This window comes from Cydia amplana, chromosome 18 (assembly GCF_948474715.1).
Source record: "Cydia amplana chromosome 18, ilCydAmpl1.1, whole genome shotgun sequence".
Lineage (NCBI taxonomy): Eukaryota > Metazoa > Arthropoda > Insecta > Lepidoptera > Tortricidae > Cydia > Cydia amplana.
The window spans coordinates 15,566,581-15,584,218 of NC_086086.1; the positions used below are offsets into that span (position 1 = coordinate 15,566,581).

Here is a 17,638-nt window from a genome sequence, read left to right on the forward strand (position 1 = left end):
TAGCGCCGAGCCTCTTAGTTTGTATCACAAAATTGGACACAAAACGTATTCACAGGAGGGCTAAGCCTTCAATGTCAACCTCAATGAAGCCTCGACAATGCTACCATAGCCTTGTGCCATAAAATTGGTAAATTTTACAAAATAACCTAATAATTAACATGATATATTATCTGTTTCAAATTTTCGGCATAAAATAAACGCTAAATCCTCACGTTTCAGGAACACTCGACATGTACGTCCTGAATCCGTCCAAGGACTCCAAGCACGTGCGCGACTTCCTCAAGAAATGGCACAACAGCGAACAGAAGCTCTTCGAGGGAGCCAGCGTCTCCAGCGCTTTCAACTTCCCCATCCCCAATCTCGTCTCCATCTGCGCTCTCCTCGTGTGGCGACCAGCCAACCCTGATGACACCATCACCCGAATAATGTTCCCAGGCTCAACCCCACAGCATAAAATCTTTGAAGGCCTAGAAAAACTCAAACATCTTGAGTTCCTACAGCACCCGACATGTACGGGCCGACAAATCGCACCGCCGGCCCCACAACCTACAACTACGACCAGAGTCAAAAGTACCAGGACGACGATAAGCAAAGAAAAGACAGATAAAACGAAAGACGAAAAAATTTCAGAACCAGAACCACCCCCAAAGGTTAAGGATGAGAAAAACATGATAGATAATAAGTTACTCACCGAACTGACTGACGACGAAGAAAAGAAAATTGAATCTGTACTCCAAGAGGCCATCACTGGCAGGGTAGAGACCAAATTAGATGATAAAATTGCTCAGTACGAGAGCACTGTGATAGATAGTAAAAAGAAAGAAGTAAAGAAAAAGGAGAAAGTAGCGGAAAAGAAGAAACGAATAGATAAGACTGAAGAAAAAGAGGTAAAGGAAGTTAAAACGGAATCGAAACAGGAAGTGAAAAAGACGGAACGTAAGAAATTAGAGGTACGAAAAAGTGAAACGACTAGTGCGACTACTAGAACTAAAATAAGTCACCGTACTGCGGTACAGAAAACCGAAAAGAAAACAAGTACTACTTTATTAGACAAAAAGCCAGGTGATGATAAGAAATCGCCGCCGGCCACTCCGAAAAAGACAGCAGAAGTAAAATCGACCATCTCCAGCATTCAACCAGCTGTGAAAGATAGAGTGAAAGCTAAGACAAGGAAACTGAGCCCTGGAAGTACTCCAGCTAAAAGCACTAAAGAAGCCGCGAACCGTCGGGTCATGGAATCAAAATACAAACAGCCATCTCCCAAACGGGATATCACTCAGAAGACTGCAGACAAACCTAAAGTAAAACGTGAACCTATTTCACGAAGACCGCGTCCTCTAGCTTCACCAGTGAAAGGAATGAAAGCTATGAAAAGTCCCACGAAATCTATTAAGTCAGTGAAAGTTGACTCAAAACTAAAAGGACTTCAGAGAGTTAATTACGAAGACATTCTAAAAGACGCCAAAAAATCTGACGAAGATACGTCTAAGTCATTTGATGATATTAAACTACAAGAATTAGATGACAGGGAAGAGCAAGAGATCGTAAGAGAGATTGAAGCAGTATTTAATAGAGACAGTGAGGCTGAAGAAAAAGTAGAATTCGTAGGACGTTCTGATATTGAAAAATTAATAATAAAAGACGTAAAAATTGAACCAGCAGCTGATGCTGAATTTGAGGAGGAGTACTTAATTATTGAAAAAGAAGAAGTTGAGCAATACACTGAAGAATCTATTGCAGATCATGAGGCCAGTCAAGAACGTGAGGATGAATTACAAAAGCACATTAAAGATAAGGAAGAGTCAGAAAAGAAGAAGGATGATTTCAAAGAGGGGCACGTTGAAGAAAAACCGACAATAGAATTGAAAACAGATATTAAACAAGAATCAAAGGAACACTCTGTAAGTGTTGAAGAAAAGCAGGACCATAGTAGTGAAAAGAAAACTTCAGATAGCAAAAACGGTGCTGTCAAACCTAAAGATTCGTTAGAACTTAATGTAATGCAGGAATCACAACCCGATGAAAAAATATCGACTACTATCGAATCAGGGGCGACCACAGCACCGACTTTACCAGAGGACGAGAGGATAACTCTTGATGAAATCAAGGAAGATCAGCAAGTAGAAGAAAAACATATCAAAGAAGAAACGAAGGAAGTAGTTCCCCCACAAACGCTTATAGACATTAAAGCCAAGAGTCCGAAAATAGAAGCTATACCAGCGCCATTAAGGGAAATAGTCAAAACACCCGATGAAGTCGCAGACTTGCCTTTACACGAAGAAGTAGATTACAGGACATATGAGGAAAAGAAAACCCCCGTTGAAGAAGATATATTTAAAAGGAAACCAAATATTGGTTTTGTTCATGAAATTAAAGTACCTAAAGATCTACCCCTAAAGGAAATTGAAGCTACAACGTCCTTCAAAGGAAGCCAACATGATGTGGTTTTAAAAACTGTAGACCGCCCGTCGCATGCTGAGCTGGTGATGGTTACTCCGGGATCAGCACCAGAATCACCAATGTACCCTGAACAGAGTAAAGTCCCTGCTATTAAAGAACTAGAACCAGTCAAAGAGTACGATGATACTGATTTCAACTATGGGCAATACACTGAACAATTAAGAGAGACTCATATTACTACCGTAGACTCTCCCATCAAAGACGAAATAGTCATTGTTGAAGATATTATTGCAGATAAAATACCCTCAATACCTGAGGACGTCGAAAAAGAAATTGAAGAGGCACGTAAGTTAGAAGGCATAGATAAGCCTCCTGTAAGCCCTAAAGACGTAGAAAAAATTGTTGCTGATGTCGCTGAAGTATTAAAATCTGATAAAAGTTTAGAAGAAATCATGGCTGAAAAGTCCCCAGTTATGCTTCAGAAGTCTCCTGAACACTTGTTTAAAACGGATACGATAACTAGTGCAATTGAAGCAACGAAGCAGTTAATCTCAAGTGAGACAGCTCTAAAAGAAGAAAAACACAAAGAGATTAAACAAGAGACTGCTGATTTAGTCAAAGAGATTTCTCCTGCAAGATCAATTGCATCTGAAGATTTAAGTGAAGTTTCAGACAAAACTGTCCTTAGTGAGAGCAAGCGAGTTAAACGTGAAATCAAAGAAGACGCACATGATCAAAGAAAACCGAAGGATGATTTAACTAAAGTGATCAAGGAAACAGTACAAGAATTAGCCGAAATAGATGAACAAAAAGACGACAATCAACATTTGATAGAAGAAAAATCCGAGAAAAGACTAAGCGGTTCTTTGGAAACAGCAAAAACGCTAGAAAAATTAGAAGAGAGAATGGCTGATCTAAAGAAAAAGGAGGAAGCAATATCTCAAAAAATACTATTTGATAAAAAACTAACAAGTATTGATTACCTTGAAAAAGACACTTTTGAAGAAAGTATAACATCCAAAAAGACTGTCAAAGAGCTTGCTACGAAATCAGATGAAGCAGTGCATGCTTTAGATGAAGTAGACTTTGTCACAAGCCAAGAAACTAAAAAGTTACATGATGAAATAATATCAACAGAAAAAGGCACATCTAGTGAAGTTAAAGAACAAATGACAAAAACTACTAAAGAGCACGAGGTTCTTAAAAATGGCGTGTCTTCAACTGATCATTATGAAATTCAGCAGACGTTTGATGAAACTAAGAGCCTTAAATTACAAAAAGATATGCAAGAGGTAGAAGAAAAATGTACTCAATTGGATAATAAAGAGGTTCATGAATCTGTTGTTGAAGAAACCGTCACCATCGATAAAAACATCCTCAAATCTGATAATCTTCTCAGCAAGGTTCACTCGAAAGAACCCAGTCCAGAGAAAGATGATCAGAGTATAGTCGAAGACAAGACAAAAGCAGACCATTTTGCTAAAGTAGGTAGTACTTATAAAGATTTGACTGTCACAGAAAAAACAAAGGCTGCACAAACACATGAAGATTTTACCATAACAACGGCTGATGTGCATCAAAGTCACAAGGTAGAAATACAAAATGGACATAAAGAAGAAAAAGAAAGCCCGGATAAAGAACATAGTCTACTTTCGTTGAAGGAAACTAAACTTTCCCTTGACAAGGAAAAAGATGATGCTGAAGAATCTCACAACGAAAGAAAATTAAGTATCATTGAAACGGCGACTAAAGTAGTTAGTGACATATCCAGTCAAATATTCGAAAAAACTGACAAGCTATTAGAAAAGCACCTCCTAATAGAGGCTGAAACTTCTGACAAACTTGATGAAAAGCAAGTAAGTATAGAAAAGGGATATCAGCCAGAGGTGTCGATCGATGGTGAAAAAGTTCAAAGCATATCCAAACGAGATAGTGTAACAGAAAAAGGCATAGATGGTGAAATACACGTAAAGCATACAAACAACTTGGCTAAATCTATTGAAACTAGTATAAGTAAAGAAGTTGTCGACGTAACTTCAAAGGGCTTAAGAATTGAGAAGGGCTCAGGAATTTTGGATGGCATTGATAAATTACATGAAAAACTGAGCCCAGAAAAAGAGGACAAAGAGGAAGACGTGACATCTGACGAACTTACAGAAACAACGCCACTTTCAGATAAACCTGAAAAGGACCTCAGTCCGCAAAAACTACAGACTGAAATCATCGACAGCCTGGAAACAGAACTAAATTTAGCAGATAAACTTTCGTCATTCGACAAGGCACCAAGTCCAGTACCGTCTGAAAAGGGGCCCAGCCCAGTACCGTCTGAAAAAGCGCCATCGGAGAAGGCACCAAGCCCAGTACCTTCTGAAAAGGCCCCATCGGAGAAGGCTCCCAGCCCAGTACCGTCTGACAAGGCTCCATCAGATAAGGCACACAGTCCAGTACCGTCTGACAAGGCTCCATCAGATAAGGCACCCAGCCCAGTACCATCTGAAAAGGCTCCATCAGATAAGGCACCCAGCCCAGTACCATCTGAAAAGGCTCCATCAGATAAGGCACCCAGCCCAGTAGCATCTGAAAAGGCTCCATCAGACAAGGCACCTAGCCCAGTACCATCTGAAAAGGCCCCATCGGAGAAGGCACCAAGTCCAGTACCGTCTGAAAAGGCCCCATCGGAGAAGGGTCCCAGCCCAGTACCGTCTGAAAAAGCCCCATCGGAGAAGGCACCAAGCCCAGTACCTTCTGAAAAGGCCCCATCGGAGAAGGCTCCCAGCCCAGTACCGTCTGAAAAAGCCCCATCGGAGAAGGCACCAAGCCCAGTACCTTCTGAAAAGGCCCCATCGGAGAAGGCACCAAGTCCAGTACCGTCTGACAAGGCTCCATCAGAGAAGGCACCTAGCCCAGTACCATCTGAAAAGGTCCCATCGGAGAAGGCACCAAGCCCAGTACCATCTGAAAAGGCCCCATCAGACAAGGCTCCCAGCCCAGTACTGTCAGACAAGGCCCCATCGGAGAAGGCACCAAGTCCAGTACCGTCTGAAAAGGCCCCATCGGAGAAGGCACCAAGCCCAGTACCATCTGAAAAAGCCCTATCGGAGAAGGCACCAAGCCCAGTACCTTCTGAAAAGGCCCCATCGGAGAAGGCTCCCAGCCCAGTACCATCTGACAAGGCTCCATCAGAGAAGGCACCTAGCCCAGTACCATCTGAAAAGGCCCCATCGGAGAAGGCACCAAGCCCAGTACCGTCTGAAAAGGCCCCATCGGAGAAGGCACCTAGCCCAGTACCATCTGAAAAGGCCCCATCGGAGAAGGCACCAAGCCCAGTACCGTCTGAAAAGGCCCCATCGGAGAAGGCACCTAGCCCAGTACCATCTGAAAAGGCCCCATCAGAGAAGGCTCTCAGCCCAGTACCGTCTGACAAGGCTCCATCAGATAAGGCACCCAGCCCAGTACCGTCTGACAAGGCCCCATCGGAGAAGGCACCTAGCCCAGTACCATCTGAAAAGGCCCCATCGGAGAAGGCACCAAGCCCAGTACCGTCTGAAAAGGCCCCATCGGAGAAGGCGCCCAGCCCAGTACCGTCTGAAAAGGCCCCATCAGAGAAGGCTCCCAGCCCAGTACCATCTGACAAGGCTCCATCAGATAAGGCACCCAGCCCAGTACCGTCTAACAAGGCTCCATCAGATAAGGCACCCAGCCCAGTAGCATCTGAAAAGGCTCCATCAGAGAAGGCACCCAGCCCAGTACCATTTGAAAAGGCTCCATCAGAGAAGGCACCCAGTCCAGTACCGTCTGACAAGGCTCCATCAGAGAAAGCACCTAGCCCAGTACCATCTGAAAAGGCCCCATCCGAGAAGGCTCCCAGCCCAGTACCGTCTGACAAGGCTCCATCAGAGAAGGCACCTAGCCCAGTACCATCTGAAAAGGCCCCATCGCAGAAGGCACCAAGCCCAGTACCGTCTGAAAAGGCCCCATCGGAGAAGGCACCTAGCCCAGTACCATCTGAAAAGGCCCCATCAGAGAAGGCTCCCAGCCCAGTACCGTCTGACAAGGCTCCATCAGATAAGGCACCTAGCCCAGTACCGTCTAACAAGGCTCCATCAGATAAGGCACCCAGCCCAGTAGCATCTGAAAAGGCTCCATCAGAGAAGGCACCCAGTCCAGTACCGTCTGACAAGGCTCCATCAGAGAAAGCACCTAGCCCAGTACCATCTGAAAAGGCCCCATCCGAGAAGGCTCCCAGCCCAGTACCGTCTGACAAGGCTCCATCAGAGAAGGCACCTAGCCCAGTACCATCTGAAAAGGCCCCATCGGAGAAGGCACCCAGCCTAGTACCGTCTGACAAGGCCCCATCGGAGAAGGCACCTAGCCCAGTACCATCTGAAAAGGCCCCATCGGAGAAGGCACCAAGCTCAGTACCGTCTGACAAGGCTCCATCAAATAAGGCACCCAGCCCAGTAGCATCTGAAAAGGCTCCATCAGAGAAGGCACCCAGCCCAGTACCATCTGAAAAGGCTCCATCAGAGAAGGCACCCAGTCCAGTACCGTTTGACAAGGCTCCATCAGAGAAAGCACCCAGCCCAGTACCGTCTGACAAGGCTCCATCAGATAAGGCACCCAGCCCAGTAGCATCTGAAAAGGCCCCATCGGAGAAGGCACCCAGCCCAGTACCGTCTGACAAGGCTCCATCAAATAAGGCACCCAGCCCAGTAGCATCTGAAAAGGCTCCATCAGAGAAGGCACCCAGCCCAGTACCATCTGAAAAGGCTCCATCAGAGAAGGCACCCAGTCCAGTACCGTTTGACAAGGCTCCATCAGAGAAAGCACCCAGCCCAGTACCGTCTGACAAGGCTCCATCAGATAAGGCACCCAGCCCAGTAGCATCTGAAAAGGCCCCATCGGAGAAGGCTCCCAGCCCAGTACCGTCTGACAAGGCTCCATCAGAGAAGGCACCTAGCCCAGTACCATCTGAAAGGGCCCCATCGGAGAAGGCACCAAGCCCAGTACCGTCTGAAAAGGCCCCATCGGAGAAAGCACCTAGCCCAGTACCATCTGAAAAAGCCCCATCGGAGAAGGCACCAAGCCCAGTACCGTCTGAAAAGGCCCCATCGGAGAAGGCGCCCAGCCCAGTACCATCGGAAAAGGCTCCATCAGAGAAGGCACCCAGTCCAGTACCGTCTGACAAGGCTTCATCAGAGAAAGCACCTAGCCCAGTACCATCTGAAAAGGCCCCATCGGAGAAGGCGCCCAGCCCAGTACCGTCTGAAAAGGCCCCATCGGAGAAGGCTCCCAGCTCAGCACCATCTGAAAAGGCTCCATCAGAGAAGGCACCCAGCCCAGTACCGTCTGACAAGGCTCCATCAGATAAGACACCCAGCCCAGTACCGTCTGACAAGGCTCCATCAGATAAGGCACCCAGCCCAGTAGCATCTGAAAAGGCTCCATCAGAGAAGGCACCCAGCCCAGTACCGTCTGAAAAGGCCCCATCGGAGAAGGCACCAAGTCCAGTACCGTCTGAAAAGGCCCCATCGGAGAAGTCACCAAGTCCAGTACCGTCTGACAAGGCTCCATCAGAGAAGGCACCTAGCCCAGTACCATCCGAAAAGGCCCCATCGGAGAAGGCACCAAGCCCAGTACCGTCTGAAAAGGCCCCATCGGAGAAGGCACCAAGTCCAGTACCGTCTGAAAAGGCCCCATCGGAGAAGTCACCAAGTCCAGTACCGTCTGAAAAGGCCCCATCGGAGAAGGCATCAAGTCCAGTACCGTCTGAAAAGGCCTCATCGGAGAAGGCACCAAGCCCAGTACCGTCTGAAAAAACCCCATCGGAAAAGGCACCAAGCCCAATACCTTCTGAAAAGGCCCCATCGGAGAAGGCTCCCAGCTCAGTACCATCTGAAAAGGCCCCATCGCAGAAGGCTCCCAGCCCAGTACCGTCTGACAAGGCTCCATCAGAGAAGGCACCTAGCCCAGTACCATCTGAAAAGGTCCCATCGGAGAAGGCACCAAGCCCAGTACCGTCTGAAATGGCCCCATCGGAGAAGGCACCTAGCCCAGTACCATCTGAAAAGGCCCCATCGGAGAAGGCACCAAGCCCAGTACCTTCTGAAGAGGCCCCATCGAAGAAGGCTCCCAGCCCAGTACCATCTGAAAAGGCCCCATCAGATAAGGCTCCCAGCCCAGTACCATCTGAAAAGGCCCCATCAGACAAGGCTCCCAGCCCAGTACCGTCTGACAAGGCCCCATCGGAGAAGGCACCAAGTCCAGTACCGTCTGAAAAGGCCCCATCGGAGAAGGCACCAAGTCCAGTCCCGTCTGACAAGGCTCCATCAGAGAAGGCGCCTAGCCCAGTACCATCTGAAAAGGCCCCATCGGAGAAGGCACCAAGCCCTGTACCGTCTGAAAAGGCCCCATCGGAGAAGGCACCAAGCCCAGTACCGTCAGAAAAGGCCCCATCGGAGAAGGCGCCCAGCCCAGTACCATCTGAAAAGGCCCCATCGGAGAAGGCACCAAGCCCAGTACCGTCTGAAAAAGCCCCATCGGAAAAAGCACCAAGCCCAGTACCTTCTGAAGAGGCCCCATCGGAGAAGGCTCCCAGCCCAGTACCATCTGAAAAGGCCCCATCGGAGAAGGCTCCCAGCCCAGTACCATCTGAAAAGGCCCCATCAGACAAGGCTCCCAGCCCAGTACCGTCTGACAAGGCCCCATCGGAGAAGGCACCAAGTCCAGTACCGTCTGAAAAGGCCCCATCGGAGAAGGCACCAAGTCCAGTCCCGTCTGACAAGGCTCCATCAGAGAAGGCACCTAGCCCAGTACCATCTGAAAAGGCTCCATCAGAGAAGGCACCTAGCCCAGTACCATCTGAAAAGGCTCCATCAGAGAAGGCACCTAGCCCAGTACCATCTGAAAAAGCCCCATCGGAAGAAGCACCAAGCCCAGTACCTTCTGAAGAGGCCCCATCGGAGAAGGCTCCCAGCCCAGTACCATCTGAAAAGGCCCCATCGGAGAAGGCTCCTAGCCCAGTACCATCTGAAAAGGCCCCATCAGACAAGGCTCCCAGCCCAGTACCGTCTGACAAGGCCCCATCGGAGAAGGCACCAAGTCCAGTCCCGTCTGACAAGGCTCCATCAGAGAAGGCACCTAGCCCAGTACCATCTGAAAAGGCCCCATCGGAGAAGGCACCAAGCCCAGTACCGTCTGAAAAGGCCCCATCGGAGAAGGCACCAAGCCCAGTACCGTCAGAAAAGGCCCCATCGGAGAAGGCGCCCAGCCCAGTACCGTCTGAAAAGGTCCCATCGGAGAAGGCACCTAGCCCAGTACCATCTGAAAAAGCCCCATCGGAGAAGGCTCCCAGCCCAGTACCGTCTGACAAGGCCCCATCGGAGAAGGCACCAAGTCCAGTACCGTCTGAAAAGGCCCCATCGGAGAAGGCACCAAGTCCAGTCCCGTCTGACAAGGCTCCATCAGAGAAGGCACCTAGCCCAGTACCATCTGAAAAGGCCCCATCGGAGAAGGCACCAAGCCCAGTACCGTCTGAAAAGGCCCCATCGGAGAAGGCACCAAGCCCAGTACCGTCAGAAAAGGCCCCATCGGAGAAGGCGCCCAGCCCAGTACCGTCTGAAAAGGTCCCATCGGAGAAGGCACCTAGCCCAGTACCATCTGAAAAAGCCCCATCGGAGAAGGCTCCCAGCCCAGTACCGTCTGACAAGGCCCCATCGGAGAAGGCACCAAGTCCAGTACCGTCTGAAAAGGCCCCATCGGAGAAGGCACCAAGTCCAGTCCCGTCTGACAAGGCTCCATCAGAGAAGGCACCTAGCCCAGTACCATCTGAAAAGGCCCCATCGGAGAAGGCACCAAGCCCAGTACCGTCTGAAAAGGCCCCATCGGAGAAGGCACCAAGCCCAGTACCGTCAGAAAAGGCCCCATCGGAGAAGGCGCCCAGCCCAGTACCGTCTGAAAAGGTCCCATCGGAGAAGGCACCAAGCCCAGTACCATCTGAAAAGGCCCCATCAGAGAAGGCTCCCAGCCCAGTACCGTCTGACAAGGCTCCATCAGATAAGGCACCCAGCCCAGTACCATCTGAAAAGGCTCCATCAGAGAAGGCACCCAGTCCAGTACCGTCTGACAAGGCTCCATCAGAGAAGGCACCTAGCCTAGTACCATCTGAAAAGGCCCCATCAGAGACGGCTCCCAGCCCAGTACCGTATGACAAACCACCTAGCCCAACTTTGTCCGAGAAAGCACCATCTGAGCGAGCAACCAGCCTTGTGCCTTTAGAAAAGGCACCATCTGAAAAAGCACCTAGCCCAGTACCGTCTGACAAAGCCCCGTCGGAAAAAGCACCAAGCCCTATTCCATCTGATAAAGCACCTAGTCGTACACCATCTGATAAAGTTCCATCGGAAAAGGCACCTAGCCCAGCGTTATCAGAGAAGGCACCTTCTGAAAGGAAACCAAGTCTATCGCCTTCAGAAAAGGCGCCTAGCCCGGTACCATCGGAGAAAGCCCCATCTGAAAAGGCACCAAGTCCTGTTCCATCTGACAAAGCGCCTAGTCCAACATTATCTGAAAAAGCGCCTTCTGAAAGAGCATCTAGTCTAGTCCCTTCTGAAAAGGCACCTAGCCCGGTACCATCGGAGAAGGCCCCATCTAAAAAGGCACCAAGTCCTGTTCCATCTGACAAAGCACCTAGCCCAACTTTGTCCGAGAAAGCACCATCTGAGCGAGCATCCAGCCTTGTGCCTTCAGAAAAGGCACCATCTGAAAAAGCACCTAGCCCAGTACCGTCTGACAAAGCCCCATCGGAAAAGGCACCAAGCCCTATTCCATCAGATAAAGCACCTAGTCCTACACCATCTGATAAAGTCCCATCGGAAAAGGCGCCCATCCCATCGTTATCGGAGAAGGCGCCGTTTGAAAGAGCACCAAGCTTAGTACCGACTGAAAAGGCAACTAGCCCTGCACCATCTGATAAGGCCCCATCTGATAAAGCACCTAGTCCTACATTATCAGAAAAGGCACCGTCTGAGAGAGCACATAGCCTTGTTCCTTCAGAAAAGGCACCATCTGAAAAAGCACCTAGTCCAACACCTTCTGACAAGGCCCTATCAGAAAAGGCGCCAAGCCCTACACCATCTGAGAAGTCACCAAGCCCAGTGCCATCTGACAAAGCGCTTAGCCCCACATTATCAGAGAAGGCACTGTCTGAAAGAAAACCAAGCCTAGCACCGTCAGAAACCGCGCCTAGCCCGGTACCATCTGATAAGGCACCATCTGAGAAGGCCCCTAGCCCCACATTAACAGAGAAGGCTCCGTCTGAAAGAGCACCAAGTCTAGCCCCTTCGGAAAAGGCAACTAGCCCTACACCATCAGACAGAGCCCCGTCGGTGAAAGCATCAAGCCCAGTACCATCAGAAAACGAAACAAGCCTTGCGCCATCAGAAAAAGCAATCAGTCCAATACCATCAGACATGGCGCTGAGCCCAACATTGTCGGAAAAGGCGCCATCTGAGAGAGAACCCAGCCTTGTTCCTTCAGAGAAAGTCACAAGCCCTACGCCATCTGGAAAGGCCCCTTCAGAGAAAGCAATCAGTCCAGTACCATCTGACAAGGCTCCGAGCCCAACATTGTCGGAGAAGGTACCACCTGAGAGAGAACCTAGTCTTGTTCCTTCAGAGAAAGCAACAAGCCCCACACCATCAGAAAAGGCCCCGCCAGAGAAGGCAATTAGCCCAATACCGTCAGAGATAGCTCCAAGCCTAACATTGTCGGAAAAGGCGCCTTCAGAAAGGGGACCCAGCCTAGAGCCATCTGAAAAAGCTCCGAGCCCCGCTCCATCCGATAAAGCGCCTGCTGGGATTGGACTAAGCCTCATACTGTCTGAAAAGGCTCCTTATGAGAAAGCCCCATCAGAAAAGGCATCGAGCCCAGAACCATTAGAAAAGGCCCCTAGTCCAGTACTATCTGAGAAGGTCCCATCGGAGAAAGCATCAAGCCCAGTTCTATCTGAGGAAGCACATAGCCCAGTGCCATCGGACAAGGCCCCTAGTCTAGTACCATCAGAAAAAGCCCAATCTAAGGAGGCAACAAGCCCAGTTCCGTCAGAAAAGGCATCTAGCCCAACATTATCGGAAAAAGCGCCTTCAGAACGGGCATCCAGCCTCGTGCCTTCCGAAAAAGCACTATCTGACAAAGCAATAATTCCTACGCCATCAGATAAGGTTCCTTCTGACAAAGCGCCAAGCCTAGTACCATCTGAGAAGGCTCTATCAGAGAAATCACACAGTCCGGTACCGTCTGACAAAGCTCCTAGCCCTCTATTAGAAAAGGCGCCGACTTCGAGGGCTGGAAGCCTAATTCTATCAGACATAGCTCCAAGTCCTACGCCATCAGACAAAGCTCCTTCCGATAAGGCCCCATCGGAAAAGACTCAAAGCCCAGTACCATTGGAGAAAGCACACGCTCCAGTACCATCTGACAAAGCGCCAAGCCCGACCATATTAGAAAAAGGGCCGACTTCGAGGGCAGGAAGCTTAATTCTATCAGATACAGCTCCAAGCCCTACGCCATCAGACAAAGCTCCGTCTGAAAAGGCGTCTAGTCCGGTACCATCTGAAAAAGCGTCCAGTCCGGTACCATCTGAGAAAGCACTAAGTCCAACATTATCAGAAAAGGTACCATCTGAAAGGGCACCTGGTCTCGTCTCTTCCGAGAAAGCACCAAGCCCAGCACCATCTGACAAGGCCCCGTCTGAGAAAGCGCTTAGCCCAGTTCCTTCTGACAAGGCTCCATCTGAGACGGCCCTAAGCCCGGTTCCTTCTGACAAGGCCCCATCAGAGAAGGCCCCATCAGAGAAGGTTCCAAGCCCGGTTCCTTCTGACAAGGCCCCATCGGAAAAGGCTCCAAGCCCCGTACCATCGGAAAAGGCCCCATCGGAGAAAGCACACAGTCCAGTACCGTCTGATAAAGCTCCCAGCCCGATTCTATCAGAAAAAGCGCCATCTTCGAGGGCTGGAAGCCTAGTTCTATCAGACATAGCTCCAAGTCCTACGCCATCAGACAAAGCTCCTTCCGATAAGGCCCCATCGGAAAAGGCTCAAAGCCCAGTACCATCGGAGAAAGCACACAGTCCAGTACTATCTGACAAAGCGCCAAGCCCGACCATATTAGAAAAAGGGCCGACTTCGAGGGCAGGAAGCTTAATTCTATCAGATACAGCTCCAAGCCCTACGCCATCAGACAAAGCTCCATCTGAAAGGGTATCTAGCCCGATACCATCTGAGAAAGCACCAAGTCCAACATTATCAGAAAAAGCACCATCTGAAAGGGCACCTAGTCTCGTCCCTTCAGAAAAAGCGCCAAGCCCAGCACCATCTGACAAGGCCCCGCCTGAGAAAGCGCTTAGCCCAGTTCCTTCTGACAAGGCTCCATCTGAGACGGCCCTAAGCCCGGTTTCTTCGGACAAGGCCCCATCGGAGAAAGCACACAGTCCAGTACCGTCCGATAAAGCTTCTAGCCCGATTCTATCAGAAAAAGCGCCAACCTCGGGGGCAGGAAGCTTAATTCTATCAGACATAGCTCCAAGTCCTACGCCATCAGACAAAGCTCCTTCCGACAAGGCCCCATCCGAAAAGGCTCAAAGCCCAGTACCATCGGAGAAAGCACACAGTCCAGTACCGTCTGACAAAGTGCCAAGCCCGACACTATTAGAAAAAGGGCCGACTTCAAGGGCAGGAAGCTTAATTCTATCAGATACAGCTCCAAGCCCTACGCCATCAGACAAAGCTCCGTCTGAAAAGGCGTCTAGTCCGGTACCATCTGAAAAAGCGCCCAGTCCGGTATCATCTGAGAAAGCGTCCAGTCCGGTACCATCTGAGAAAGCACCAAGTCCAACATTATCAGAAAAGGTGCCATCTGAAAGGGCACCTAGTCTCGTCCCTTCCGAGAAAGCACCAAGCCCAGCGCCATCTGACAAGGCCACGTCTGAGAAAGCGCTTAGCCCTGTGCCTTCTGACAAGGCTCCATCTGAGACGGCACTTAGCCCGGTTCCATCTGCGAAGGCTCCATCAGAGAAAGCGCCAAGCCCTATTCCTTCTGACAAGGCCCCATCGGAAAAGGCTCAAAGCCCCGTACCATCGGAAAAGGCCCCATCGGAGAAATCCCACAGTCCAGTACCGTCTGACAATGCGCCAAGCCAGACTATATTAGAAAAAGGGCCGACTTCGAGAGCAGGAAGCTTAATTCTATCAGATACAGCTCCAAGCTCTACGCTATCAGACAAAGCTCCATCTGAAAAAGCGTCCTGTCCGGTACCATCTGAAAAAGTACCAAGTCCAACTTTATCAGAAAAGGTGCCATCTGAAAGGGCACCTAGTCTCGTCCCTTCAGAGAAAGCACCAAGCCCAGCACCATCTGACAAGGCCCCATCAGAGAAGGCCCCAAGCTTGGTTCCTTCTGACAAGGCTCCATCAAAGGAGGGCCCTAGCCCGGTCCCTTCTGAAAAGGCTCCATCAGAGATGGCCCCAAGCCCGGTACCTTCTGAGAAGGCGCCTAGTCCAACTTTATCAGAAAAGGCCCTATCTGAAAGGACACCTAGCATAGTTTCATCAGAAAAGGCACCTAGCCCTACATTATCAGAAAAGAGACCCAGCTTAGTGCTTTCTGATAAATCATCTAAGCCAACACCATTTGAAAAAGCTACTTTTGGAGACGAGGTGGATATTTATGATGAACCTGGCTCTCCTGATCTAGTAGATGAAGATTTAATTGAACCAGGCAAAGAAATGTTTATGCTTACTAGCATGTTGACTAAATTTGACGATAACGTTCACAAAACCGATGCTATTATTTCTTCAATTACAAAAGAAAAGACCATTGAAGACGTTTTGAAGGATAAACAAGTGGATCCTACTACACCACCTGTTTCGCCAGAAACAAAGAAAACTGATGGTGCTACTAGCTCCTCCGAAAAATCGGAACCAGCGATTAGTCCTGAAAAACCTACATTTGATGATAAATCATTAACAGCTGAAAAAGATAAAATATCTATTTTGACTGATAAAATGTTAACAGATAAAGATCTAAGTCCTTCTACGCTCGTGTCAGTTGATGTACAACCTCCTAGCCCTGAGGTTCTCAGTGATAGATCTGAACAGGAAGTGATCACAAAGCAAATAAAGACATCGCAGCACGTGACATACTCTGAAAAAATCCATGTTGAGGAAGAATCCGTCGTTTCTAAGAATATTAATGTACTCGAATCCACTCAAGACACGCATAGAGATGACCATGCAGTTTCAATAGAAAAAGATGGGATAGTTAACGCATTGGTATCCGGTATAAAAGGTATAAGTCATACAATAAAAGAATCGTTGGTCGATGGAATTCATGAAATCATCAAAGATGATACTCAAACCGATGACGATAAAATTACTGCAACGTCAGCGAAAACACCAAGCCATTTACCTTCTGACAAAGCGTCGGAAAAAGCGCCAAGCCCAACTTTGTCGGATAAGACACCTTCAGAAAGAGCATCAGAAATGGCTCGTAGCCCGACACCGTCTGACAAGGCAATAAGCCCCGTGCCTTCAGAAAAAGCACCATCTGAGAAGGCAATAAGCCCAGTACCAGCTGACAAGGCTCCCTCTGAAAAGGCTCCCAGCCCAACACCATCTGACAGAGCTCCCTCCGAGAAGGTGCATAGCCCAACACCATCTGACAAAGCTCCATCCGAGAAGGCACATAGCCCAGTACCATCTGACAAGGCTCCCTATGAGAAAACACCTAGTCCTGTGCCATCTGACAAGGTTCCTTCGGAAAAGGCACCAAGCCCTACATTATCTGACAAGGCTCCGTCGGAAAAGGCACCAAGCCCGACACCATCTGACAAGGTTCCCTCTGGGAAGGCACATAGCCCAGCACCATCTGACAAGGTATCCTCTGAGAAGGCACTTAGCACAACACCATCTGACAAGGTACCCTCTGAAAAGGCACTTAGTCCAGTACCATCTGACAAAGCTCCCTCTGAGAAGACACATAGCCCAACACCATATGATAAGGCTCCATCTGAGAAGGCACACAGCCCGACACCATCTGACAAAGCTCCCTCTGAGAAGGTACATAGTCCATCACCGTCTGACAAGGGTCCATCTGAAAAGGCACACAGCCCGACACCATCTGACAAAGCTCCCTCTGAGAAGGCACATAGCCCAGTACCATCTGACAAAGCCCCCTCTGAGAAAGTACATAGCCCAACACCATCTGACAAGGCTCCCTCTGAGATGGCACATAGCCCAACACCGTCTCACAAGGCCCCCTCTGAGAAGGTACATAGCCCAACACCATCTGACAAGGCCCCCTCTGAGAAGGCACATAGCCCAACACCATCTGACAAGGCTCCATCTGAGAATGCACACAGCCCGACACCATCTGACAAGGCTCCATCTGAGAAGGCACATAGCCCAACACCATCTGACAAGGCTCCATCTGAGAAGGCACATAGCCCAGTACCATCTGATAAAGCCCCCTCTGAGAAGGTTCATAGCCCAACACCATCTGACAAGGCTCCCTCTGAGAAGGCACATAGCCCAACACCGTCTCATAAGGCCCCCTCTGAGAAGGTACATAGCCCAACACCATCTGACAAGGCTCCCTCTGAGAAGGTACATAGCCGAACACCATCCGACAAGGTACCCTCTGAAAAAGCACATAGCCCAACACCATCTGACAAGGTACCCTCTGAAAAGGCACTTAGCCCGGTAGCATCTGACAAAGCTCCCTCTGAGAAGGCATATAGCCCAGTACCATCTGACAAAGCCCCCTTGGAGAAGGTACATAGCCCAACACCATCCGACAAGGTACCCTCTGAGAAGGCATACAGCCCAACACCATCGGACAAAGTTCTTTCAGAAAAAGTATTGAGTCCCACACCATCTGACAAGCCTATTAGCCCAGCGCCCACCGACATATTTGATGGCAAAGCACCAAGTCCCATTCCTATTGAAAAGCCAACTAGCTTACCTCTAGTTGATGTTATTTGTACTGAAACAACAGAACATGGCAAACTACTAACTCAAACTTCGGACGAGACGCCATTTGAGAAACCAGTCAGTCCAATGGCGTCTGAAAAGGCAAAGATATGTAGTCCAATGCCATTTGATAAAGTGCCATCTGAAGACGCACCTAGTCCATGCGAGCATAGCCCAGAGCCACCTGAGATCTCGAGTAGTTCAAGTTTAAT

General features: G+C 49.3%; 1 protein-coding gene across 1 annotated transcript in view; it reads left to right on the plus strand.

Annotated features, from left to right (window-relative positions):
• The window catches only part of LOC134656629 (microtubule-associated protein futsch), a 204,021-nt gene that overhangs the window by 173,792 nt on the left and 12,591 nt on the right, over positions 1-17,638 (plus strand). The window contains exon 8 of the mRNA XM_063512186.1: positions 220-17,622. Coding sequence (XP_063368256.1) covers positions 220-17,622 — 17,403 coding nt within the window. The remainder of the gene's footprint in view (positions 1-219; positions 17,623-17,638) is intronic.